General features: G+C 42.1%; 1 protein-coding gene across 4 annotated transcripts in view; it reads right to left on the reverse strand.

The window, feature by feature from the left end:
* Nucleotides 1–57: 57 nt before the first annotated feature.
* The window catches only part of EXD2 (exonuclease 3'-5' domain containing 2), a 50,099-nt gene continuing 23,312 nt past the window's right edge, over nucleotides 58–26,844 (reverse strand). For 3 of the 4 annotated variants that reach the window (XM_074393077.1, XM_074393075.1, XM_003924473.4), the window contains 7 exons: nucleotides 20,924–21,180; nucleotides 19,332–19,458; nucleotides 14,966–15,297; nucleotides 13,848–13,954; nucleotides 13,421–13,556; nucleotides 12,027–12,383; nucleotides 58–8,596 (listed from right to left, as the gene is read on the reverse strand). In XM_074393077.1, coding sequence (XP_074249178.1) covers nucleotides 8,380–8,596; nucleotides 12,027–12,383; nucleotides 13,421–13,556; nucleotides 13,848–13,954; nucleotides 14,966–15,297; nucleotides 19,332–19,458; nucleotides 20,924–21,138 — 1,491 coding nt within the window. In that variant the 5' untranslated portion in view covers nucleotides 21,139–21,180 and the 3' untranslated portion in view covers nucleotides 58–8,379. The remainder of the gene's footprint in view (nucleotides 8,597–12,026; nucleotides 12,384–13,420; nucleotides 13,557–13,847; nucleotides 13,955–14,965; nucleotides 15,298–19,331; nucleotides 19,459–20,923; nucleotides 21,181–26,844) is intronic. The other variant, XM_074393076.1, reaches the window with a different exon arrangement.

Consider the following 26,844-nt stretch of genomic DNA (forward strand, 5'->3'; position numbering starts at 1 on the left):
AGTAAGAGTAACACTGGTTGCTTTCAAGGAGGGCAAAAGGACTGAAGCAATTTCTGGTCCCTTTTTTTTTTTTTTTTTTTTTGAAACAAAGTCTCACTCTGTCACCCAGGTTGGAGTACAGTGGTGCAATCATGGCTCACTGCAACTTCTGCCTCCCAGGTACAAGCAATTCTCGTGCCTCCGCCTCCTGAGTAGCAAGAATTACAGGCACCCGCCACCATGCCTGGCTAATTTTTGTATTTTTAGTAGAGATGGGGTTTTACCATGTTAGCTAGGCTGGTCTCAAACTGCTGACCTCAGGTGATCCACTCGCCTAGGCCTCCCAAAATGCTGGGATTACAGGCATGAGTCACCGCACCCTGCCTCATTATATGTTTTTTAAAAACTTCATACTACATGTACATGTTATCTATTTTTTAAAATTAACTTATTAATAACAAACATGAAGCTTTGCAATAACCAAATCCACTAGATGTGACAAAAGGGAAAACTGCCTGGACTTAATATATAAGAGGGCTTATCCTCTGCCTTGTTGAACAGTGTTTTACACAACCCATGGGCTCACAAGCCAGGAAAGGAAGGACCTCTCATCCCCAACGCTCTTAAGCAGGAAGGAAACAAAATTTGTATAGATGGCTTTTCTTGGCCACTTCTCCTAGACCCTAGCCTTATATTCTATTAATACTTTCTCCGTGGCAGGTGGATCTTCATCACATCTTGATCTAGATTTGTGTTTTATAGTAATTATCTCAGCTAGATGAATGCACAACCTTCCAATCCCAAAATGTACATCATTAGAATAGGTGTTTCACATATTAAAAACCCCAGCCCCTGATTGTTATATGGATATACACATTTGTCAAAATTCATTGAATTGTATTCTTAAGATTTGTGCACTTTATTATATGTTAATTAGACTGTACTTCAATAAAGTATTGCTAAAAAAAAAAAAAAATCTCAGTCCTTGTGTACAAATAAGCCAAAAAAAATCACCACTTAGAGGTTTGTTGGGTTGGTGGTCCAGAGAAAGCTACTATTATGAGGAAACATTATGCGGACTTTTTGCAAAAACTTAACTCTTTGGAAATCGCCACTACAGCATGTGCTTTTAGTTAAGCATTCCATGGCTGAAACACAACTCTGTGCTGAAATGCCAAGAGGATGAGGCAAGATTCTGGCCAAGGTCAAGCTCTGCTGATGGTTTGAGAGGGGGATGACAGCCAAGAGCTCTGCACTTGTATAACATTTAAAAAAGAAAAACTAACCCCAAGTCATCTTCTGTTCCTTTTCTTAGCCAACTTTAGTCCTGCTCATGGTGTCCAAGAACTCAGAGGAGCCATATGTGCAACAGCTCAGACTTACCAATCCTCCGGGGCCAAACATACATATCTTGATTAAAAAGAAACTAAGCCAGCTGACAGGGCTTTTAGTTGATTCCACGGGATATAAGAAGAAATTTCAGGATTTTAGATAAAGTTAGGGTCCATCAAGGAGAGGGCAGAGAAATGTCATTAAGCTTCCTTTTTGGCTAGCTGCCCACTTTTTCTAAAATAAACAACAAAAGGACCCCAACTTAGTAGAAAGCAGGGACTCTGTCTAGGTCTAAGTGATTATTGTGAAAAGAGCTCCAAGATGAACACACTTGGTACAAATTTGTGTTACACAATGAAAAGCCTATCCATGTTGGGACTGAAATTAAGCACAAAGATGGACTAGAAAGTTTGTTTTTGGCCAGGCACGGTGGCTCACACCTGTAATCCCAGCACTTTGGGAGGCTGAGGTGGGAGGTTTACCTGATGTCAGGAGTTCAAGACCAACCTGGTCAACATGGTGAAACCCAATCTCTACTAAAAATACAAAAATTAGCTGGGCATGGCAGCAGGCACCTGTAATCCCAGATACTCAGAAGGCTGAAGCAGGAGAATCGCTTGAACCTGAGAGGCAGAAGTTGTAGTGAGCCGAGATTACACCATTGCACTCCAGCCTGGGCAACAAGAGTGAAACTGTCCCCGCCCCCCAAAAAATGTATATTTTCTTTCGGGTCATAGGGGATGGATATATAGAGAGAAATGTCTTCAGCAGCTTATAAAATGCAAGCTTTACATTTTGCACATGTCTGTCTAGCTGATGCCCAGGCAAAGGCAAAGGCAGGCAAGACAGAGTCCAAGGCAAGTCAGGATTATACAAGACAGGCTCCAGAGACTCTCCGCAGTCTCCCTGTGAGTTCTTCATGTCTTAGGACTCATGCATGGGTAAGAACGTGTTAACAACATGGATGCCTCCAATATTCCCGGACTGTCACAACATCACACACAAAAAAGAGAAAGTATTTTTACTTATTGGTTTAAGGCTTTTTTTTTAAAGTCTCCAATTCAATGCTCTATTACATACATATATATATACATACATACACACACACACACACACACACACGTGTGTGTGTGTGTGTGTGTGTGTGTGTGTGTATGTATGTATGTCCTTAATTTTGTTACCCTTAAAATGAGAAACAGTCTTTTGTTCCTCAATATCCTCCCATCTACAACACCTGGCACACTTGCCTCATTTCCCTTTTACACTTATCTCCTATTAAATCCTACAGCACTGGCAATGTGGTTAACATACAGATTTTCCTTCTTTCTGATTATATAGTGAAGTGGGTGATAGGGAAATGAGAGTTCCCTAGAGCCACACACAGACATCTCCGGTGAGACAGGTATTCTGACAACAGATGAAGAGAGCAGGCTTCTCACTAGTGAGTGAGGCCATGCCGTGGCATCCTGCTTCCCTCATTACCCTTCTTTCCACGCAGTCTCCATTCCCAGCGCTGGGCGTGGGACAAGAGTGTGCAACAAAGCAGAAAGTACACAGTACTCAAGGGAAAGAGCCACATAAAGAAACAGTGGGGTGGATTACAGAATGCTACAGCTAGGAGGGCCCTTATGGCACATCTAATTCAAACCTCTACAGATACAGAAAGGAGCCCAGAAAAGTGATGTGTCCAAAGGCACACAGCTGGTGGCTGAAACCAGAACCTGAGTCAACAGCACACTTTTCTCTGATCCTCCAATACATGACAGAACTAGGTATAGGAAAGAGCAAAATTCAGAATTCAGTTTGTGAACAAACCCCAGCCCGCCTCACCCACACTAAACAAATAAACATACCTCCTTTAAAATTATCCATGTTTCAGTCTCATTCCTTTTCAGCCCCCTTTAGCTTGCTAAGCTCAAAATTCTGTTTCTTACCCAGGACTTACTAGATACTCTTGTGGCCTGAGTGGCCAGAATCTCAACTCTGCCCTGGCATGTTGCAGACTGAGAAGGGAGATCTTCAGGAAGCAGAAGTAGGGGCCAGGCGTGGTGGCTCATGCCTGTAATTCCAGCACTCTGGGAGGCTGAGGTGGGTGGATCACTTGAAGTCAGGAGTTCGAGACCAGCATGGTGAAACCCCGTCTCTACTAAAAATACCAAAATTAGCCAGGCCTGGGAGCATACGCCTGTAATCCCTGCTCCTCGGGAGGCTGAGGCAGGAGAATCACTTAAACCCAGGAGGAGGCAGAGGTTGCAGTGAGCCAAGATTGTACCATTGCATTCCAGCCTGGGAGACATGAGCAAAACTCCCCCTCAAAAAAAAAAAAAAAAAAAAAAAAAAAAAGGCAGGAGAAGTAGACTCGAAATATTTCAACTCAGGAATATTCTGAATCCATACATCATGCTTATAATAATGCTACCTATAAACGCAGCAGCTTTTAAAGATTATGCTGGGAGAAAGACAACAGGCTACCCATCCAGCAAGAGAGAAAAATTTGAGAATAACAAATAAGGAGGCTAGAGGGAGGGAAAATGCTTTGAGTTCAGTCTGGAGGGTATGACATTATCTCCATTCGGTCACGGCACAGAACGACCAGTTACCCAGTTTTCAGGGGCCTCCAACGAGAGTTGGCCACAGACAAAGCTGGTTAGGAAAAAAATCAATGGCCTAATGTACTTCTCACCTTTCCAAATAACACGTTAGCATTTAAGCAAGGCCTTGGGTTCTCAAACAAAGGGAGCCACTAACACATCTCCTAACGGGCTGGTGGAATAGGTACCTTGGAACACATGGGCTGTGTGGCCGCACATCATCCTTGCTCCACCGCCTGACGCAAAACTGCTCCAGGACTGGGACCGGCAGAAGGTGCTGGGCTCTTGCATGAAGGGCATCTTGGTGAAGGCCTGAAATTACAGCTGAATTCCAAAACAAAAGTATTTGGGAGACTGGGCACAGTGGCTCCTAACTGTAAAACCAGTACTTTGGGAGGCTAAGGTGAGAGAACTGTTTGAGGCCAGGAGTTTGAGACCAGCCTGTGCAACAAAGCAAGACCCTATCTCAACAAAAAAATTTTAAAAAATTAGGCCGGGTGCAGTGGCTCATGCCTGTAATCCCAGCACTTTGGGAGGCTGAGGAGGGTGGATTGCCTGAGGTCAGGATTTCGAGACCAGTCTGGTCAACATGGTGAAATCCTGTCTCTACTAAAAATACCAAAAAAATTAGCCAGGTGTGGTGGTGTGAGCCTGTAGTCACAGTTACTTGGGAGGCTGAGGCAGGTGAATTGCTTGAACCAGGGAGATGGAGGTTGCAGTGAGCTGAGATCGTGCCACTGCACTCCAGCCTGGCAGACAGAGTGAGACTCTGTCTCTAAATAAATAAATAAGTAATTTAGCAGGGCACGGTGCTGTAAGCCTGTAGTCCCAGCTACTTGGGAAGCTCACATGGGAGACTGCTTGAGCCCTGGAGGTGGAAGCAGCGGTAAGCCATGACTGCACCATTGTACCCCAGTCTGGAGTGAGACCCTGTCAAAAAAAAGTACTGGAGGTATTATGTATTATTTTTATGTTATTCAGACCAATCATTAGTTAATCAAAACAAGAATCATTCTTATACCCGCTTTTAGTTTACCTCTTCCAACAAAAACTCACTGTATTCCTGAAGGGATTAGGTACTCTCGAAAAATAACCATCTTATAATAAACATAAAAGACCAGAAAAAAAAAGATTTAAAGTATATAATAATTGGTAAACTAGCAAACTGAGAAAATGTCTCCTTTAAAAGAAAAAAATGATACTTCTTTTAAGGCTGAGACATAAGGAAGGGGGGAAAAGGAAGAAAGGATAAATAAACAAATGAGAAACTGAGTGGCAGGGTAAAGTAAGAACTTACAGTCAAATGCTAGAGCCCCAAACTAACAGGCAGAATAGGAAGGTGAACAAAACCTCTTTCTGCCTGCTGGATTCTTAAGAGTCTAAAATGCAGGATTAAAATGGCTTTATTTTAACAGAACACATTTTGTCATCTGATCTCTATTTGTGACATGGATAAAAATAAGTAACTTCTGGCCGTGCTCTTAAGCAGTAACAAATCCCTGAATATTGAGCCTCATTCACTTTGGGATGGCAATCACTAATTGTTTATGTAGCATGGAAAAAACATCTGCCTATAGCCTTTATTTTAAAGATTAAAATTTTATTTTTTTACCTTTTTTTTTTACATTTTTATTTTAAAATAAACAGTGTTTCCAAAAAACATTGACTACAAGGGGAAAATGAGGCAGTAAGGATGGAAGATGGGAAGGACTCAAGAATTGATGCTGAACTTGCAAACACAATGACCAGGGAGCACGCAGAGAGGCCCTTGCTGTGACGCTGTCCTCTCACTGCTACTCACAGGAAGCTCAGTGACTATGCCAGGACACTGGAGCTGATGGGTCAAAGGAAGCATTCCATTCCTAAGAAAGATGATGTCAATTCGTACTTAACGCCAGCAACGTTGAGTCCCCCTCTTCACAATCCAATTCTAAGCTTCTAAAGAAATTACCAAAGATGCAGCCAAAGAGATATCCACTAGAAACTTTATCATATCATTATTGATAATAAAAGATCTGAAACAACCAAGATTTTCAACAGTGTGGGGATGGGTGAGGCATAACCACTAGAAATCTATTTTCAAAGATTTAAAGATATAGGAAGTTACTTATGACACCACGTTAATCAGTGAGAGGGTAAAATTAGGATACTGATCTGTATATATGTATGACCTTCAATTTTGTTTAAATATTATATACCTTATATGCATTTTTGAATGCTGAAAGGAAATTCATAAATATATCAGCAAAGTTTAGCTCTGTTCTAGATAGAGAGAAGATGGCTGATTTTTTCTCTTTGTTTAGACTCTTCTGTAATGAGCATTGTTACTTTTATATCAGAAAAATAGACATTTACCATAAAATAAGTCTACCCTAAAATCTCTCATTTAAGATGACAATTGTCATTCTTAGGAAAAGCCTGTTAAAGTTCAAGGCAGACTCAAAAAAGATTCAAATCTACACAGTAACTCTCTTCTGAAAAGGATGTGAAATCTAGTGTGATACAATCTGGTTTTTTCCTCTGCTTTGCTGCTGGCTCTATTTTACTGTGCCTTGTAGAAAGCTCAATGAGAGAAGCCATTCTCTCTTCCACTGCACTTTAAATGACCTTAAGTGTTTATCGTCTCTTAGCATGAGGATTAGAAGGAAAGAAAATTAAACAGCCCTACTCTCGATTCAAAGAAAATTTTTTTTCTTGCAAAGCTATCAAAATGACTCAAAATCAGGTATGCAAAATTTGAAACAGAAGTCATGAGTTATGTTCAGTAACCAGTCACGTTTTTCTCAAGAATGAATATAAAAACAAATCTATGAGTGCCCTCCTGTGGCAAGCCTAACTATTACCACAAGCCCAGTACCAGCCTCTCGCCATCTATTTCCATGGCTCTCCTCTCCACTCCTGGGCTCTGCGTAACACAGCCAGGAGGCAGAGCCCCATCATAACCCACTACAGTGAATGTGGCTGGTACTATTTGTTTTCAAGGATTTCTAGTTTCGATCCCAGAAGTGCCCGCTTGAAAACAAGTGGGAATGAAGGGTCAGAGGAGTAAGATGTGGGATGTGCCCATGGGTTCATGGGCTGCTATTACCGATGGCCGATGGTGACTGTGTCTGGTATGTCCACGCACACATACCATGGCACTACCAGGAGGCAGGGACCTGCAGGATAAATATCCCCTCCCCCAGGAACGCTTACTAATTTTATCAAGTCATGAAGTTTTACATTTACATGCAGTGAGCCTTATGCTTACAAGTAGTTTTATTTATCAATTTTAGAGCAAACATCGCCAACTTGGGCACAATTCCAAAATAGAGCTCTTGTTGGATTCTGGTCACAAAATTATTTTTTAAGCTTGTTAAGATCTTATAAAATAAGAAAGTTGTCCTAATATTTTAGAAAAAAATACTAATTAGTAAGTTGATTTTATACTCAAAGTGATAGCCTAACATTTTGAAAGATAAAACAACACTCCTCTTTTGAACACCTAATATATTAAGTAATCTCAGTGTCCCAGGCTACCGAGGAGACAGAGAAGTCCTCATATTGCAACCTGACTAGATGACTCTGGGAGTGAATTAAATGCTTAAAAGAGGCCGATCTGGCAAATTTAATGGAACAAAATACAGGGGAACTGATACCGACTCAGATAAAAGAAAACATTCCTCTCAGAAAGGGATGAAGCTAAATCTTGCAGTTTGAGGGCAGGGGGAGTGCAACAAGCAGGCAACAAACAGCATGAAAGGAAAAATGGGCAGATTTCAAAGTTCTACTGGAGTCTGTGGTTCTTTCTGCTCCACCCATCAAAGGCTCATTTCCAGAAAAGGATTTCTCCCAGTTATAGGGTGGAAGCACATGGCAGGAAGTGGCTGTTTGGTCCTGGATGTGTAAAGGGAAGCCTTTTCAAGTATGTGAAGTAGACTGAAGTGACGCAGATGGGATGGATCCCAACTACATGAGTTACGGGAGAGCATGAAGCCAAAGAACTGATAATTATGAGGTTGAATTGGGAAAATAAATTTGACTTCCTGTTTACTTCCCCAGCCTGTGGAAGAACTTTCTCCCCTCCTGACAGGACCAATATACTGGACAGCCCCTGTTAGAGATAAACGAGGCACTAGACAAGGAAGAAATGCATTAAAAACATTTTTTGAAAGTCCTGACAAGTCAATTCTGGAAGATTTCTTCATTTTTCCTCTGCACAGGGAAATCAGAAGAGGGAGAGTAAAAATAAAGGCAAAGGCCTCTCTTGTCCACAAAAGTAAGAGAGGAAAAAAGACCCTGCCCATTTAAAATCCAAAATCATAAGCTCTCCTTCAAACACCTGCTCCACCAGGAGCATCCTGGGATTATTCTAGGTTAGTATTCTGAGTTGTGTCACGCAGGCTCTGACAATTAATGGTGTATTAAAATGGGAAGAGGCGACTCTTCAACCTTGGCTCCAGCTTCCCACCTGTCCTAACTGGGAGGAAAGCAGCTATCACGACAGCTTAATGGGAAGATCTTCCCCGAATTTCCGAAGCAGCTTCTGATGGTTGTGGTCCACTGACCACTGCTGGGGCAGGTGCTTGGGCTGCATAGAGTCCAGGAAGTGCTGACGCCAGCGGCTCTCCAGCTGCATGAGGGCGCGCAGCCCACCCTGGCTGTGACACTGCACCACCTTCAGCCCGTGAGGAACATAGTTTTCGTTGGAGATTCTGCCAAGACATGAAAAACAAAGAGTCTGAGGGAAACAAGCACAGGATGGTCTCACGGAAAGCTTCAAATGCTGCAGGCCAAGGGTAAACAAGGAGGCTGAAGGACTCCTAAAGGCTTCGTTACTTTGGTGTTTTCGAAACATTCTTCTGTTGTTGTTTGAGATGGAGTCTCACTCAGCTGCCCAGGCTGGAGTGCAATGTTCTTGGCTCACTGCAACCTCCACCTTTCAGGTTCAAGAGATTCTCCTGCCTCAGCCTCCGAGTAGCTGGGATTACAGGTGCATGATGTCTGGCTAATTTTTTTTTATTTTTATTTTTAGTAGAGAGAGGGTTTTACCATGTTAGCCAGGCTGGTCTGAAATTTCTGACCTCAGGTGGTCTGCCCACCTAGCTTCCCAAAGTGCTGGGATTACAGGAGTGAGCCACCACACCCAGCGAAACATCATCTTTCTTATCTCTGCCCTTGTGTATAGTCCTAACACAGGACTCTCAATCCCAAAAGAAGGTATTTGAGGGTTCTGAGCTCTACTGAGAGAAGGCCACTGCATAAAGTTCAGCCCCAACTAGAGCGGCCCTACCGTCCAGCTGATGATAATGGATGATAATGCTGATCTTCCATTTCCTCCAGGACAACTCAGTGACCAGCTAACCCCTCTTTTAAGTTGTTCATTCTGAGACACAGTATTTATATAAGGCTGTTAAACTGGCCCACGTTTCACTTTTTCACAACACAATTTAATAACTGAATGCAAAATGCAAGGTAGCGTATTTCTTTAGAGCCGTCTTTCTCACAAAAAGATGCCAAGCCACAGTGGTGAGAAGTGTTTCAGTCACAGTTAAATGCTACCATGGTTGCTCAGTAGTGCAAATGGTGCCATGAAACGACAAGACAAATCCCTCCCTCCCTCCTAAGCAGAGAGTCCTTAAAAACTGCTGTGATACCATGTGAATGGTGCTTTCACCTCCTGTGAATAAAGATGACCTTCCTCAAGGAAGCACCCTGGCTACGCTCTCCTCTCCCTACATCCATACCCCACTTTCAATCCTCCCTCCCAAGACGCCCACCACCCAGTAGTGTTGGTGCCTCTGGGCATCTGCAGACACTTTATTATTAATACTTAGTTCATGCACTTCCTGCCTCCAAACAGCTGTTCTCAGTCACAAGTCCAGTATTTATCTATCCAATTCAGCAAGATGAATTTGTTAGAAAAGTCTATGGCTGAAAGGATAGGTTTAGCTACTTCAGAAAATATATCGGCAGCCGGGCATGGTGGCTCACACCTGTAATGCGAACACTTTGGGAGGCCAAGGTGGGAAGACCACTTGAGGTCAGAAGTTCGAGACCAGCCTGGCCAATGAGGTAAAACCCTGTCTCCACTAAAAATATGAATATTAGCTGGGCGTGGTGGCGCACATCTGTAATCCCAGCTATTTGGGTGGCTGAGGCAGGAGAATTGTTTGAATCCAGGAAGTGGAGGTTGCAGTGAGCCAACATCATGCTATTGCACTCCATCCAGCCTAGGCGTCAACAGAGTGAGACCGTGTCTCAAAAAAAAAAAACATATTTGGAAATGGGTCAAAGTAGCCATGTCTAATTTGTAACATATATGATCTTGGCAAGTAACTTAATTCTAACTTCAGGGCATCCAATTAAAAAATGTACAAAACAACACCTACTCTACAACCTCACAAAACAGTTATGGGGATAAAATTCAGTAATTCTTTTAAAACTCTGAAAGATTTTTTTTAATGTAAGATATAATAGTAGCAGTTAACCAGTAAGAAATCTAAATCCTACTTTGTCAAGTTGTCATGAGAAACAATTAAGGCAATTTATGTGAAGTTTATTAGCTTGCTTGCTGCAAGATCTAGTACATCTATAAGTGTCTGTTCAATAAATATTTGCAGTGTCTGTAATGGATCAGTAGCATGAGTGAAAAAAATTTTCGTTTTCAAAAAAAATTAAATATTGGCTGTTATAATTACTTTTTTATTTTTTAGTTAACAAAAATCCCATAGGCAACCAGCATCACTTTCATGGTTTGTGAACTTACCAGTTTCCTTATTTCAACTTCTAGTCCTGTTGGAAAAAGTGACAGCTGGGAGGCAGAACCGTGTACGGTAGCCTAGAGTTCTTATATCTGAGCCATGTGGCCATTCACTTCTCATTTCAGAACACTGCATTATGTCATATGAATTCAACTATGTACTCATGGAGAAGGAGGGAGAAAGGAATGAAGGAAAAAAGAGGAAAGTAATTTAAATAGTAACAGCAATTCTGCTCAACATTCCATTTAGTGGGCCAATACCCTGGGTTACAGGTGAGATTAGAACTATGAATTCGTTAGTCACAGTTCTCACAGACCTGTATAATGTCAGAGCCACAGAACCACTTATATAGTTGGCCCTCCGTCTTTGTGGGTCCTGCATCTGTGGATTCAAACAGCCTCAGATCAAAATGATTTGGGGCCAGGCACAGTGGTTCATGCCTGTAATCCCTGTTCTTTGGGAGGCGAAGGCAGGTGGATTGCTTGAGGTCAGGAATTCAAGACCAGCCTGGGCAGCCTGGTGAAACCCCATCTCTACAAAACATACAAAGATTAGCTGGGTGTGGTGCTGCATGCTTGTAGTTCCACCTACTTAGGAGGCTGAGGTGAGAGGATCAGTTGAGCCTGGGAGGCAGAAGTTACAGCGAGCCAGGCTAGTGACACTGCACTCCAGCTGGGTGACAGAGCCATATACTATGTCAAAAGAAAACCTATTCAGAAAAAAATATATCTGTACTATCTGTACTGAACATATACAAACTTTTTTCTAATCATCACTTCATAAACAATTTACAAAAACTACTTACATAGCATTTGCACTGTATTAGGTATTATAAGTAATTTATAGGTGATTTAAGTATACAGGAGAATATGTGCAGGATATATGTAAATGCTATGCCATTGTACATCAGGCACTTAAGCACTGGTAGATTTTGGTATTCAAGGGAGGTCCTGGAACCATGGATAACCCCAGGGATACTGAGGGGAACTTCAGAGCTTTGAGAGTATTATTGAACTATTTTTTCATCGCATGTGCTGGCATGAGGATTTACGTCTGCACAGTAAGATGCAGCTCCATCACAACTGCACTCTCATGCTAATCACGAAAATGACCGAACTTAAGCGTATGACCTTAAAAAAGGTCAAAGAGGCACCTCACAAAAAGCAAGTTTCCTATAAAAAGGAAATCGTCAAGCAGATTGTTCTATTCCACTCCCAAGGCATCTTCAACTGCTAGACACCTACTAGGCGAAGCATGAGGCTAGGCACTGCACCTAAGCAGCTGATGCCCCCTCCCTGGCAAGCAATCTTACTAAGCAGTGAGGGTTAATGTCCCTGGTACATCCCACAATCCCTTCTCTGGGCAGAACTGTGCGTTGTACCTAGTCTCCAGGCTGGCAGCCTCTTGAAGCATCTCCTCTGTGACCATGTCTGTGTTGTAAAACTCTCTGAGTGCTTGCAGCAGCTCCTCCTTTCGATGAGCAGGCAGGCTCTCCGCGTTGAGCAGGGCCCTGGCCCCAGAACGCACCTGCCGGCGCTCTGGATCTTCCAGCAGGCGCAAGCCCTCCTCAGAGCCGATGGGGGCCTGGAACTCCTTGGCCAGCTGCTGCTTCAGATGGTTGTCATAGTAGTTGGAAATGGCATGGCAGGAGGTGCAGAGCAGCAGCACATCATGGGAGTTGTGGTCCTTCATCTCGATGGGGAAGTGCTTCCGGTACTCATGCGGAATCACGTTCTTCCTGTAACAAGCCCAGCCAGAAAGCAGTGCTCATGAGCGTTTGATCGAGCACATGGGAAGAGAGTAAACAGCCTACTGGGGTTCTAATCAGGGCCTACGTATGACTGGGAAGCCTTGGGCACCACTGCCCAACAGAGATCACAGAAAGGCACTGTCACCTATTCCACTCAAGCCCATCCTGTGTCTCAGCTTTCTCCCTCCTGCAAGTAAGTACAGACCACCTGCTGTGGGCTTCGGTGGAGGGCCAGCGTAGTGAGAGGTTAATAACAACCTCTGAGAAGGCTGTGCTCCCAGAAGGGAAAATCTCAGAAAACTGAAAAGATACTCTAATGGGCTTTGACACCTGACAAACAACTCTCTCAAGAAAGCCTAGGAACCTGATAAAGCCAATTTCCTTCATCTGAGGAATCCCTTACTCTATTTCCCTGCTTTACCAGAGTCCCTCATTATTTTCTAAGGAGAACTATACTTTCAGGAAAAATTCTTGGCAGCAATGACTTTGTCTCCCTTTGCAGGGGAGAAAGGAGGAAAGTGAGTGACTCCACAGAAGCCAGGGAGAAAGCCCAAGTGTCTTGGCACTCAGGCATAGTCGGCAGCCTCACCCCCATGGTGCAGCGACCCTGACGTGAAACAGTATTACAGCACAGAGCAGGCTTCAGGACATCTGGATACTCCATGAATAAAACCGCAGCTTAGAAAGCTGGTGAACCAGTCAAGTGAGGATAAGAAGGACACGGTTTCCGAAGGAACTGGTCTTCAGTCTTTCATGAGCAAAAGGGAACCACTTTCTCCATGACAGACCACTATTGAGCATGGTGTTTCATTCCAGAAACTGAGAAATGGCTCTGGATAGATTAGGGCCACCATAGCAAGGGCAGCAGAGTACCAGAGCTCTTGGAGAAGCCGGATGCCCCCTAGGGACAAGCCTCTCAGCCAAAGTGGACAGACTCAGCCACAGCCCCCAAGGGATCTACATATGGCTACAAAGGCAATTTCCATCTGCCACAGACAACCAGGGTGGCCCAATGCCACACTCACCGAATGTAGGAGTCTCTCTTGCCACACACTACACACAGGTTCTCTTTAACCATCAAATAATAGTCTCCAGGAGATTCGGGCCTTCCTGCAGGTTCGAACCGTAGCTTCACCACAAAGGGCTCTTCACTCACCAGCTCTTAAGAGAAGAGACATCAGTGTTTGACTATTCCCCCTGTTCCCCTCCCTCCCACCCCTCCACCCCCTCCCCGCCCCTGCCAGCCGCCCCACAAGAAGCAGCACTACCTTCACTGTTCTCTGCTGTGTCCTGGCAGAGAACACAATTTCTGGGTTGTGCCTACCCAGTCCTACGCATCTCAAGGTCTCCCTGCCTTCTTCTATCTGTCCCTCTTCCTTATCTCACTCCCCAATCCTCCCAGCATCCAATGCACCTAATTAAGTGATAAGCAAGGACAGCTGAATCTCATACCACCAATGCCTTTGTCCAGGTACCACTGAGCTTTTCTTCTATCACAAGTGCAGAGGGGCTGTCCATCAGGAGCATGGAGAAAGCAGTTATCATAAAGAGGTGATTTTCTGCAGGGAAGGGAATGAGAAATCTCAAACTGAAAGCTAATTGTGGGTCAAAATGTCTGTTGCCTTCCCATGCTCTCTTCTGAGTAACTCAAACTATTCTCAACGCTAAGGTCAAACTCACCACTATGGAAAAAAACAAACAGCAAGAAACCATGTTTAAGCCTCCACCTGCATTGGGATAGGAAACAGAACTAAAAATGAATTCGTTTCTGCCTCTAGTTTTTACACTTACAGACTGGGACATTAGGGAGTGAGTCGGGTGGTTTACACACAGCTCTGCTGTGAATGCAAACAAGAACGGAGCAACAAGAAAACTGCCAAATCACTGGGTTAAACAAAGTAAATTAAACATTTTGAAGCTCAAGCCAAAGTAATGAGGGCCATGCGGATTTACTTATGACTCGCATGCAATAACACTTCCTTCAATTTAATCATCCAATTAATTCCTAAAGGCACTTTGCTACAGGGACCAAATTTCTGCTCCAAAGTACTTAGTCGTCTTCCTACAATAGAGGAATGAGGTATACAGGAAATCTTTCATTTGCTAGAGAATAACATTTTCTTGGAGCTGGATGTCACTCTAAATAATCAAATAACATATGAACAAGAAATCAGATGATGCATTTCTCCCGAAAAGTATGAGGCACTACATGTTATTTATTTTCACAGCTATCCTGAGACGAGGAAGGAATAACTATACCCCCATTTACAGTTGGAGAAGTTAAGGCCTAAGGTGACATCGGAGTCAATGACAGAACTAAGCTAAGCTTTCCTCATTTTCACTCCAACTGTTAAAAGATAAAAAAGTAAAATAAGGGAAAAGGGAGAGAAATACACAAAAAAAGCAAAGGAGAGTCCAAACGTCTCTGATGGAAAGAAAAAGCAAGATTAACCCCTGGAGAGCTGCTGCTCCCCAACTACAAGCCTTCTCCCCAGACCCAAGGGAAGCATCACACCCTTTGCTAAGGCTGGGCCACTGATTCTTTACTAAACAGGGAGTGACTTGGTTACCTGGCAGAATAGCCCACCCCCAGGGGCTTTCTTTTATGTTTTCTGGGGTCTCTCCCTTGGTGGTTGCCTGGCACCATCCCATCCATCTTAGACTTCTTATTTCTTGGCTTCTGCTGAGATTCTGTTGCTTCCCTGTTAACCTCTTCTCCCAATCTGCTTATTCCTTTGCTTCGAAATGGGATGTCTACCACACCCTGGCATTTTTCCAAGACTTTCCTCCAGCCACAGTGGTCATCGTTTTTTTCTCCAGGTGAATTCCTAGAGAAAGGGTATCCAAGAAGATGAAGAAAGAGAGCCACTGAAATCTGGGCATCCCTGGCAGCATAAATTACCTGAAGAGAAAAGTCAGAATCAGTGGAATCCGGAAGGCAAACCAGAGAGAGCAACTTCAAAGTCAACCACAAAGAAATAGGTAACTCTTAGGGTCCTAATTCAAAATGTATGACAACCTAGATACCATATACTTCCTTAACACTTTTTATTATAAAAATTTTCAAACTATACAAAAGTCAATTGAATAGTATGATTAAATCTCATATTCCCTATGTTTTTAACTCAAATAGCTAAAATAATGACTTACTCTAAACGCTAGAAAATCCTCACCTATATAAATTAGTGAAGTTTCTATCTGCTACCAAAGTGCTGGACAGATTTCTGTCAAGTTTGGGGGAAGGGTAGTTAACAAACGCCTGACAATTAGTACATGAAATTCACTTTGGAGGCAGTCATCCTCTGGGATAGTTGAAACCATGATTTATTAAGAGGCTTGTGTGACTGTCAATCAGAAATGACCTGCCATGTCTATTGAAAACAAAGAAAACAAATAAGTTTCAAACATGGACCTCAAATCAAAGTCACCGGGCTCATTCCTAGAATTTATTTATTTAATAGTGGGAAGTCATCCTCCTAAGCAACTGGTGATAGGCAAGCTAGTCATAAAGAAAAGTACTGTGGGCCAGGTGCAGTGGCTTATCCCTGTAATCCCAGCACTCTGGGAGGCTGAGGCGAGTGGATCATCTGATATCGGGAGTTCAAGACCAGCCTGGCCAACACGGTGAAACCCTGCCTCTATGAAAAATACAAAAATTACCTGGGTATGGTGGTGCACACCTGTAATCCCAGTTACTTGGGAGGCTGAGGTAGAAGGATCGCTTGAATAAAAGTGGCGAAGGTTGCAGTGAGCTGAGACTGTGCCACTGCACTCCAGCCTGGGAGACAGAGCAAGACTCCATCTCAAAAAAAAAAGAGAAAAGTACTGTGGTCAAAACTAAAATTAGGCCAGGCATAGTGCTCACGCCTGTAATCCCAGCACTCTGGGAGGCTGAGGTGGGCAGATAATTGAGGCCAGGAGTTCGAGACCAGCGTGGCCAACATGGTGAAACCCCATCTCTACTAAAAATATGAAAAATTAGCTGGGCATGGCGGTGCACACCTGTAATCCCATCTACTCCAAAGGGTGAGGCAGGAGAACCACTTAAACCTGGGAGGCGAAGGTTGCAGTGAGCTGAGATCACATCCCTGCACTCCAGCCTGGGCGACAGAGTGAGATTCCCTCTCACATAAAAAACTAAAATTAATAGCTGTCCCCAGCAAAAAGTGTAAGGACTCTAAAAAAATTCTATTAGTTCACCTTTAATAACCAAGGCAGTGAATAATTCTATTTGTAAGGATCATTTATACTTTTAGAATAAAACAAGTTTTGATAAAATTTTCCACCTAGATCCAACAATCTACATATCTATTAGCACACTGTTTCCCATAGAAGAATGTGTCCTTGAATGCGAAGACTTCAGAGTACTCTTTAACACATTATTTTCTAATGATAAAGAAACAAATGGTACTAGGGCTGGAGGTCCACATGCAAAAGAGTGAATGTGGACTCCTACCTCACGTGACACACAAAAACCAATTTAAAATGGATTACAGACTTAAATGCAAGAGCTAAAACTATATGACTTTTAGAAGAAAACATAGAAGTCGATCATCATGACCTTGGGTGAGGCAATGATTGCTTGAATATGACACCAAAAGCATAAGCAATTAAAAGAAGAAATTTTAAAAAAGAAACTGATAACTGGAGTTCATCAAAATTAAAACCTATTGTGCTTCAAACAACCCCATCAAGAAAGTGAAGAGACAACCCACAGAATGGGAGAAAATACTTTATAGATCATGTATCTGAAAAGGATCTAAAATATACAAAGAATTCCTAAAACTCAAAAATAAAATAACAAATGACTCAATTAAAACATGGGCAAAGGATATGAATAGATATTTCTCCACGGAAGATATACAAATGGCCAACAGGCACATGAATAGATGCCCAGCATCATTAGTCACAAGGGAAATGTAAAAATCAAAACCACCATGAAATACCACTTCATACCTACTAGGATGGCTCTAATAAAAAAGACTGACAATAACAGATGTCAGCAAGGATGCGGAACACCGGTACCCTCACACACTGCTGGTGGGAATACAAAACGGTCCAGCTACTTTGGAAACCAGTTAACATTTCTCAAGGATGAACATGTGGTAACTGACTCGGCAAACAAGGTTGAAACTAGGCCTATGGAAGTGGTATGGCAAAAAGCCAAAGTTCAAATGGGTTTGAGCCACAGAGACCAGGAAAGCATGAGGAATGGAGGCACCAGGTATCTGTGAAAGCAAGAGTGAAAACAGAAGGATAAGGTGAAATCTCCATAGAGAACACTTACACCCTGATCTCCTCCTTTACAGCACAGGGCCAGACAACTATCCCTTCCCTAGTCCAAAAGACAGGACAAGTTTAAATCATATAATGGTTAAACCACAGCGGATCTGGACCTGGTAATACCAGGCACAACTGAAGGGAGGGACAAAATGTCACCTGAAGAAAGGGGGATTAAGGGAGAGACTACACACTGAATGTTAAGATCACCAGCACCTTTCCCGTACTCAGAAACTGGAATATAGGCAGTGGGGCTTATACTTCTTGAATAGAAGACTAGATGATTCATCTCCAGAGAAACTAAGTCACCTGAGAGAAAAGACATAGTTACTGACTTTTTTTTTTTACTTCTCATGCTCCCTTTCTCAAGAAGCTGTTATGAATGTACTCTGCCAAGACGAGGAAGGAAAAAGACATGGAATTTAAAAAACAAATATCTACTATGGAAGACAGAGGTGAAGGGAATTCCCAGGCTGATGATAAATGCAAATTCCAGGATGAGAATTCGGCAGCAGGCCTAGAGTGCAGTCTGTCCTGAGAGGAGCCAGATGATAGAGGGCTCTAGAAGGGAAGGCTCCAAGGGAAAATGAACCAAGTTAAGTGACCTGAAATGAGTCTGAACCAGCCCAGAGGAGATCCTTATTTCCTTACCCACGTAAGGAGTCTCAGGTGGAAACAACAGGTACATAGAACACTATGCAAACAAAATGCTAATTATTGATCCTGGGAAACAAAAGTAACTGCAGTTTACTATGTGACTCAGCTATAAATAATATAAATACTAGATATTAACCTGATAAAAATAATGATTTACCTAAATTGGGAGGATTGGAAAAAGAAGTATTTGTCTGAAGGCAGGGGAGTTGCAAGAGTACTAAACCATATATTCCATAGTACAATGCCAAAAGACAATATATATATAAATAAGACAGAATAATGCATGCATGTAATTTAGAAGTATAATGGTAATTACCAGAAAGAAATGAAAGTGGTTGCTTCTGAGAAGAAGGAGGATTAGGAATGGGGAAAGATAATGCAGGGAACAACTTACTGCTTCTTAAAATAAGTTATAACTCCTACTCATTTATAACACTATGATTTTTTAAAATTATGCATTTGTATTCATAAAAAAAAAATTCCTTTTTCCAAAATGCCCAACATAGGAATGCTCAAAAAAATCAGAACTCTTGACTGGGCTTGGTGGCTCACACCTGGAGGCTGAGGTGGGTGGATGATTTGAGGTCAGGAGTTCGAGACCAGCCTGACCAACACGGTAAAACCCCATCTCTACTAAAAATACAAAAAATATTAGCCGGATGTGGTGGCACACATCTGTAATCTCAGCTACTCAGGAGGCTGAGGCAGGAGAATTGCTTGAAACTGGGAGGCAGAGGTTGCAGTGAGCCAAAATCATACCACTGCACTCCAGCCTGGGCAACAGAGTGAGACTCCATCTCAAAAATAAAACAACAACAGGACTCTTATCTTTTATTTAAGTGATTACTGTAGACCAGTTAGCTGGACTATCACCACATGATGAATCTATTTTAAGGCATCTCCATCCAATACTTATACTATATTTGAGAATTTGAATTTTAAAAAGTTATACTTCAGAAGCAATAACTTTCCATTCTTCATCTACCCGATAAGAAGTACCTGGTCCTCTGTAAGAGTTTCAGCATCCCAGTTGCTGCAACGAAGTAGAAGGGACTTGTCAAGGGGAAAGTTCAAAACAGTCTCAGCGAGGGATTTCAGGCTAAGCCCATTACTGAGTAAATTGTTTCTAAAAGGAAGAAATAAATAAAACCATGCATCAAAAATGGGCAAAGGACATGAACAAGAAAAATTTAAAAAGGCATATAAATAGCCAATAGACAGAGATACCAGATACTCAGTCTCACTAGACATCAAATAAAATGACAATCTGTCATCTATTTGTGAAACACTATTTATAAAGCCTTTACGTAGTTTAATTCATTTAATACTCAACACCAACCCTATGGGGTGGCCACATTACAATCTCCGTGGATGAGGAAACTGGGGAACAGAGAGGCTTAGTACTGTGCCAAAGGTCATACGGTTGGAAAGTGGCAGCACTGGGACTCCTACCCATGCAGTCTGCTCCCAGGTCAACTTTTAGCCTCTATCCACACTGCCTCTAACAGCACACAGGGACAGTGGTACCTCTGGGGAGCTGATGCCAAAGAAAGCTGATGAAGCGAGGCTTTTACTGTTATACTCCACAGACTTTCAGAGAGTTTTGATTTTTATAGCAGTATCTTAATGTATTACTTTAAAAATTATACTTCACGTATAAGAGCTTTATATAAGCCAAACTAATAAACTAAAATAAAATTTCATTTTATACTAAAAAACTGGGATATTCAGGATATACGTCGGGGGCGGGGGAGGGTGGGAACTGTGATAAACAAAGATATTAATCCGGACTTCTCTTAGTTTACCAAATCTCCGACCTTTTAGTGACTGTGTCACTTCAGGCAAGGCAAGAGGCTGTTTCAGTCCATGTTGTTTTAAGCGAGGATTTGTACATAAACATGAGGAGGTAATTATGAGGCCCCGCCCATAAAAGCCAAGCTGAAATCAAATTTCCACAGGAATAAAATTCTAAAGGAAAAGGAAATCGCTCTTCCTCTCAAATAAGGACTGGTCTACCATCATTTTTGCCCTAAAGCAAGGTATACAAACTCAGAGGTTTATCAGGAGGAGCCAGGGTTACAATGGTAGCGAAAGGGACTCTGGTAAACTGAACAGAGTATGTTCATCTAAAGTATGTTCATCTGGTAGCACAAATGCTACCCAGCCAAATGCTGCCATCTAGAACTGTAGACTCAGTGTAGTCAGATCACCTAATTTTTCAAGAGAAGCCCGAAATACAGATTTTTACATTTAATCTTCTTGCTTTAAGTAAAAATTTCCTACAGTATCATTCAGGAAAAACGAAAAACAAAAAAACCTTTGCAGCCATAATTTAGCCAGTGGGACCACCAGCTTTTAGCCTGTAGCTTACAGAGATACCTCATTAATGTTTAATCTAAAGAGACCAATTCTAGTCAACTGAAGTTTCACAGAAGTCGGAATGTCTCTCCACAAATTCAATAGGCATCTCAGAAGCCTCTAGGCTTCTATACAATTTCACATGTTTTACTGTTGATTCCCAGTCATCTATAAATCTTGCTAAAATATTTGTCCTGCAGCTACAGGAATCCCAGGATTCATACAAACCACACCTCTGCCACATGGCAAGGTATCGGAGGTCCAGGCACCCCCTAACAACGAGGCCATAATCCTGCAGAAGCTTGCTGGCATCTTCAGAGCATCCCACTCCAACTTTCAAAATGGTGCCATCTGCCAAAATATCCAGTAACGTTCTTGGTAGTGTTTTTCCTCCACAGATTAGCTTGGGCAAGCGAATCAAGACACACAGGCCACTTGGGGAAGCCATTTGTAGAAGTGACAGAGGGCTGGCTTTGCCTTCCAAATTTACCTGCAACAGAAGAAGACAGGATTGTGGTTCACACTTTAGCACAGCAGCGAGCAAAACATATAAATGTGACAAAAAAAAGTCTAAGAGGTACATCGTTAACTTCCCAAAGGGAGCATCTGACCAGGTTTTGGTTTACATTTACAGATAAGCCTACAGTAACAAATGCAATGGACTTTGTAAAGCAGCAGCCTAAACAAAGGTTACTGAGAACCCCAAAAGCCATAACCAGTGACCAGCCGACACAGGGAAGCTCTGGGACATACAGTGGCAGTCATATGGAACATGCCGATTTTACATATATATATATATATTTTATTGCACTTTAGGTTCTGGGGTACATGTGAAGAACCTGCAGGATTCTTGCACAGGTATATACACGGCAATGTGGTTTGCTGCCTCCATCCCTGTCACCTATATCTGGCATTTCTCCCCATGTTATCCCTCCCCAACTCCCTAACCCCTGCTGTCTCTCCCCAGTCCTCCTCAACAGACCCGAGTGTGTGATGCTCCCCTCCCTGTGTCCATGTGTTCTTATTGTTCAACACCTGCCTATGAGTGAGAACATGCAGTGTTTGATTTTCTATTCCTGTGTCAGTTTGCTGAGAATGATGGTTTCCAGGTTCATCCATGTCCCCACAAAGGACACAAACTCATCATTTTTTATGGCAGCATAGTATTCCATGGTGTATATGTGCCATATTTTCCCTGTCCAGTGTATCACTGATGGGCATTTGGGTTGGTTCCAGGTCTTTGCTATTGTAGACAGTGCCACAGTGAACATACATGTGCATGTGTCTTTATAATAGAATGATTTATAATCCTTTGGGTAATATACCCAGTAATGGGATTGCTGGGTCAAATGGAATTTCTATTTCTAGGTCCTTGAGGAATCTCCACACTGTCTTCCACAATGGTTGAACTAATTTACATTCCCACTAACAATGTAAAAGTGTTCCTATTTCTCCATATCCTCTCCAGCATCTGTTGTCTCCAGATTTTTTAATGATCACCATTCTAACTGGCGTGAGATGGTATCTCAAAGTGGTTTTGATTTGCATTTCTCTAATGACCAGTGATGATGAGCATTTTTTCATATGTTTGTTGGCCTCATATATGTCTTCTTTTGAAAAGTGTCTGTTCATATCCTTCTCCCACTTTTGGGTGGGTTTGTTTGTTTGTTTTTCTTATAAATCTGTTTTACTTCTTTGTAGATTCTGGATATTAGCCCTTTGTCAGATGGGTAGACTGCAAAAAAATTTTCCCATTCTGTTGGTTGCCAGTTCACTCTAATGATTGTTTCTTTTGCAAATGGGATCTAATTAAACTCCAGAGCTTCTGCACAGCAAAAGAACATGCTGATTTTAAAAGGCTAAGGAGGCCGGGTCACGGTGGTTCACGTCTGTAATCCCAGGACTTTGGGAGGCCGAGGTGGGTGGATCACTTGAGGTCAGGAGTTTGAGACCAGCTTGGCCAACATGGCGAAACCCCATTTCTACGAAAAATACAAAAATTATCTGGGAGTGGTGGCACATGCCTGTAATCCCAGCTACTTGGGTGGCTGAGGCAGGAAAATCGTTTGAAACCCGGAGGTGGAGGTTGCAGTGAGCCGAGATTGCACCACTACACTCCAGCCTGGGCAACAAGAGTGAAACTCTGTCTCAAAAAAAAAAAAAAGGCTGTAGAATGCAAAATGATAAACATCCTCTTCTCATTTTCCAGTCTCCCTAATGTACATGCAGGTAACTCTAGTCATTTACTTTATCATCACTAACTCAAGATCCAATTTTTTAAAAAGGGGTAGGAGATACAGTAGTATAAATAAGTGGTACCTGATAATATAACAAATCCTGGTAGCACAAAGTGCTTTCTCAGCATTTATAGTCACATATTCACAGAAAGAAAAAAAAAATGTATACTGAGCCTAAGTTGGGGCTTTAAATCGTAAAAGATACAAAAAACTTTATGTAATCAGTGATTGAGGTTTAATCTTTTCTCTTTATTTTTTTAAGACGGAGTCTGGGTCTGTTGCCCAGGCTGGAGTGCAGTGGCATGATCTTGGCTCACTGCAACCTCCGTCTCCTTCGTTCAAGTGATTCCTCTGCCTCAGCCTCCCGAGTAGCTGGGATTACAGGCACAGGCAGCCACACCCAGCTACTTTTTGTATTTTTTGTAGAGATGAGGTTTCACCATGTTGTCTAGGCTGCTCTTGAACTCCTGACCTCAAGTGATTCTCCTGCCTTGGCTTTCCAAGGTGCTGGGATTACAGGCATGAGCCACTGCACCTGGCTGAGGTTTAATCTTTTTAGAGTCATAGATAAGCTTGAGACAATGTTGAAAGCTAAGAATGTAATTCCTAGAAAAATGTACACACAAACCTCACATACATTTTCAAGGGATTATTTTCCTAAAGCTACCCACAAAACCCAGATTAAGCACCCAGTAAATTCTAGTCCTTCTCACTTGTTAGGAGAGGAATATAGGTGAATCAGTTTGACCAAATATGGTGAGATCATGGCAAAGCTAGGACTATCACCTAAATTTCCCAATCTCAACTGAGGGTAATTCTGCACCCCAAGAGACATTTGGCAATATCTGGGGAAATTTTTGGTTGTCAGAACAAGTGGGGAGGAAACACAGGCATCTAGAAAGTAGAGGCCAGAAGCTGCTAAACATCCTACAAGGTACAAAATAGCCCCTTAAAACAAAAGAATCATCTGCCCAAAAAGTCAATAGCAAGGAGACTGAGAAACTCTGCTCTAGGGCAGTGTGGTCCTCTCCCTGCTGTACTACCTGCCTGCTAGGCCTGCAGTGCCACAGTTGGATACAAAGTAATGGAAGAGAGCATGCTGATTTAAGGAATTTATCATCTTACAGGAGGAGTAGGATGGATATACACATATACAACCTCACACACACACAGAAGATGACACGGTAAACGTCAAAGGAATGTTTCAAGCAAAGTGTCAGAAGTAATCAGACGAGGGACATTGCATAGTTAAACTGACCAAAATCACACAGAGGAAATAGTCAAGATCAAAAAAGAACTGCTGTTAAAAAAAAATGGGGAGGGCTCTGGCCCTCAACTTTTTTTCCCCGAGTCTTGCTCTGTTGCCCAGGCTGGAGCATAGCAGTGCAATCTCGGCTCACTGCAACCTCTGCCTCCAGGGTTCAAGTGATTCTCTTGCCTCAGCCTCCCAAGTAGCTGGGATTATAGGTGCCTGCCACCAAACCCAGCTAATTTTTGCATTTTTAGTAGGGAAAGGTTTTCACCATGTTGGACAGGCTGATCTCAAACTCCTGACCTCGAGTGATCTGCCCACCTCAGCCTCCCAAGTGCTGGGATTACAGGTGTGAGCCACCATGCCCGGCCCTCTAGCCCTCAGCTTCTTCTGTAATGCTGAGTAAAACCATGATCTAATTTGCAAAAATTTTAGGTTTCCTTCTTAGGCACTGGTTTACCAATGAGGGCTATTTCCGTATCCTTACATGAAAGCATGCCAGTTTGAACTCGTCGTCTATTTCTTGGAGCTCAGCCAAGGTTAAAAAGACCTATAAAAAATTTGACTACTGGGGTTTCTGTTCTCTAATCATTCATCTTGATGTGACCAAATCACCTTTTTAAAAATTAATGAGTACTTCCTTCCCTCTATAATATCAACTTTCTCCAAGAAAAAGTTATAAATCTCTACTTCTAATAGGTAGTACTGCTAATTGGACATAAAATTCACTACAGATTCCTAAGGCTGGATATTTGTAACTCTTTACAGTCAGGTCCCATTGTCTACCATACATTAATTTCCTTGTTAATATGCTGGTGAGTAAAAAGAAAAGACAAAGATAAAATACGTTAAATAAATAGACAGATAGGTAAACCGAGTTGTCTTTAATGTTTCTGGATTGTGCTTAAGATCCAATACACTATAATCAAAGTCTTCTCAACTAGGAATCCAAATGTTTATGATTCCACTAGGTACATAACTTATATTGAATAGATAATTGAAGGAATAATGTTTCCAGGAGAGTCAATTTGGCTTAAAGAATGAGATACCTAGTCTTTATTTCTCATATTTTCCCTTTTGCTTTTTAATGGTTTTTTTTTTTTTTTGCTTTGACATCACTACCCATGGAAAACATGAAAACCCTGTCCTATCAACATTCTTAAAAAGTGACATGCTTTAATTTCATTAGCATTATTTAATCCAGTGGTCTTTTTAGCATTATTTAATCTAGGGTTTTTAAAATTAGTCAACATATCTAAAAGTGTTTGAGACACATACTGTATATATTTATAAATTACACACATATACTGTATTAATGTGTTATATCATATATACACAAAAGCACAAAGTTTAACTGAATAATACCAACAATCATTATAGATAAAATTTCTAACACTCTTTGCTGTTTCAGTGACTCATTTAGAGAATGTCGGGTTAGAGGTCCTCCTTCTAGGAGCCAGGAGATAATCCATTTTGGCTTCAGTATTTTTTTAAAAAAAACTACAACAACAAAACAGTATTCTTAAAAACTAGTTTCTGGAATGGCCTGTGATTCTCTAAATGACCTCACGAAGGCAGCAGAGAGTAAAGAATGACAAGGGGCCATCTTTTGGGCTGGAACAGGTTAACTAATGAGCACCCCTAGTCTGTGAAGTTTATGTACCAGTTAAATTTAGGCCAGGGTTTTGAGATAGGAATGAGTTTACCCTGTTCAAGCAACAGAATTATGGTCCAATGTGGCTAGACACTGATAAGAGTAGGATGGGAAGAGAGTAGAAGACAAAATCAGAGATACTGAAAGAAGCTACAGCAAGTAAGTCCTTAAGAACATGTAGGTAATTGAGACATCTGCGTTTCATTCTAAGCAATGGAAGGGTTTTAGGCAGACGACTGACAAAATATGATTTGCATTTAAAAAAATATTTTGGTTACTGTATGGAGAAAGGATTGGACGTGTGAAAGAATCAAAGCAGGGAGGCTAGTCAGAAGAAGATTTGCAATAGTCCAGATGAGAGATTCCTGAGGCTTGGACTAAGGAGGTAGTAGAGGTGTAACATAGTTCAGATCTGTGTCCCCACCCAAATCTCATGTTGAATTCCAATCCCCAATGTTGGAGGTAGGGCCTGGTGGGAGATGACTGAATCATGAGGGCAGAGTTCTTATAAATGCTTTAGTACCTTTCTCCCTTGGTACTGCATACTGAGTGAGTTCTCACGAGATATGGTTGTTTAAAAGTGTGTGGTGGCTCATTCCTGTAATCCCAGCACTTTGGGAGGCCAAGGTGGGTAAATCACTTCAGTCTAGGAGTTTGATACCAGCCTAGACAACGTGGGGAAACCCCATCTTTACAAAAAAAAAAAAAAAAAAAAAGAAAGAAAGAAAGAAAGAAAGGCTGGGTGCGGTGGATAACGCCTGTTGTAATCCCAGCACTTTGGAAGGCCAAGGCAGGTGGATCACCTGAGGTCAGGAGTTTGAGACCGGCCTGACCACCATGGTGAAACCCCCATCTCTACTAAAAAAAATTACAAAATTAGCCAGGCATGGCGGTGCATGCATGTAGTCCCAGCTACTTGGGAGGCTGAGGCAGGAGAATCGCTTAAACTGGGAAGGCAGAGGTTGCAGTGAACCAAGATCACACCACTGCCCTCCAGCCTGGGCAACAAGA

This window comes from Saimiri boliviensis, chromosome 2 (genome assembly GCF_048565385.1).
Source record: "Saimiri boliviensis isolate mSaiBol1 chromosome 2, mSaiBol1.pri, whole genome shotgun sequence".
NCBI classification, from domain to species: domain Eukaryota; kingdom Metazoa; phylum Chordata; class Mammalia; order Primates; family Cebidae; genus Saimiri; species Saimiri boliviensis.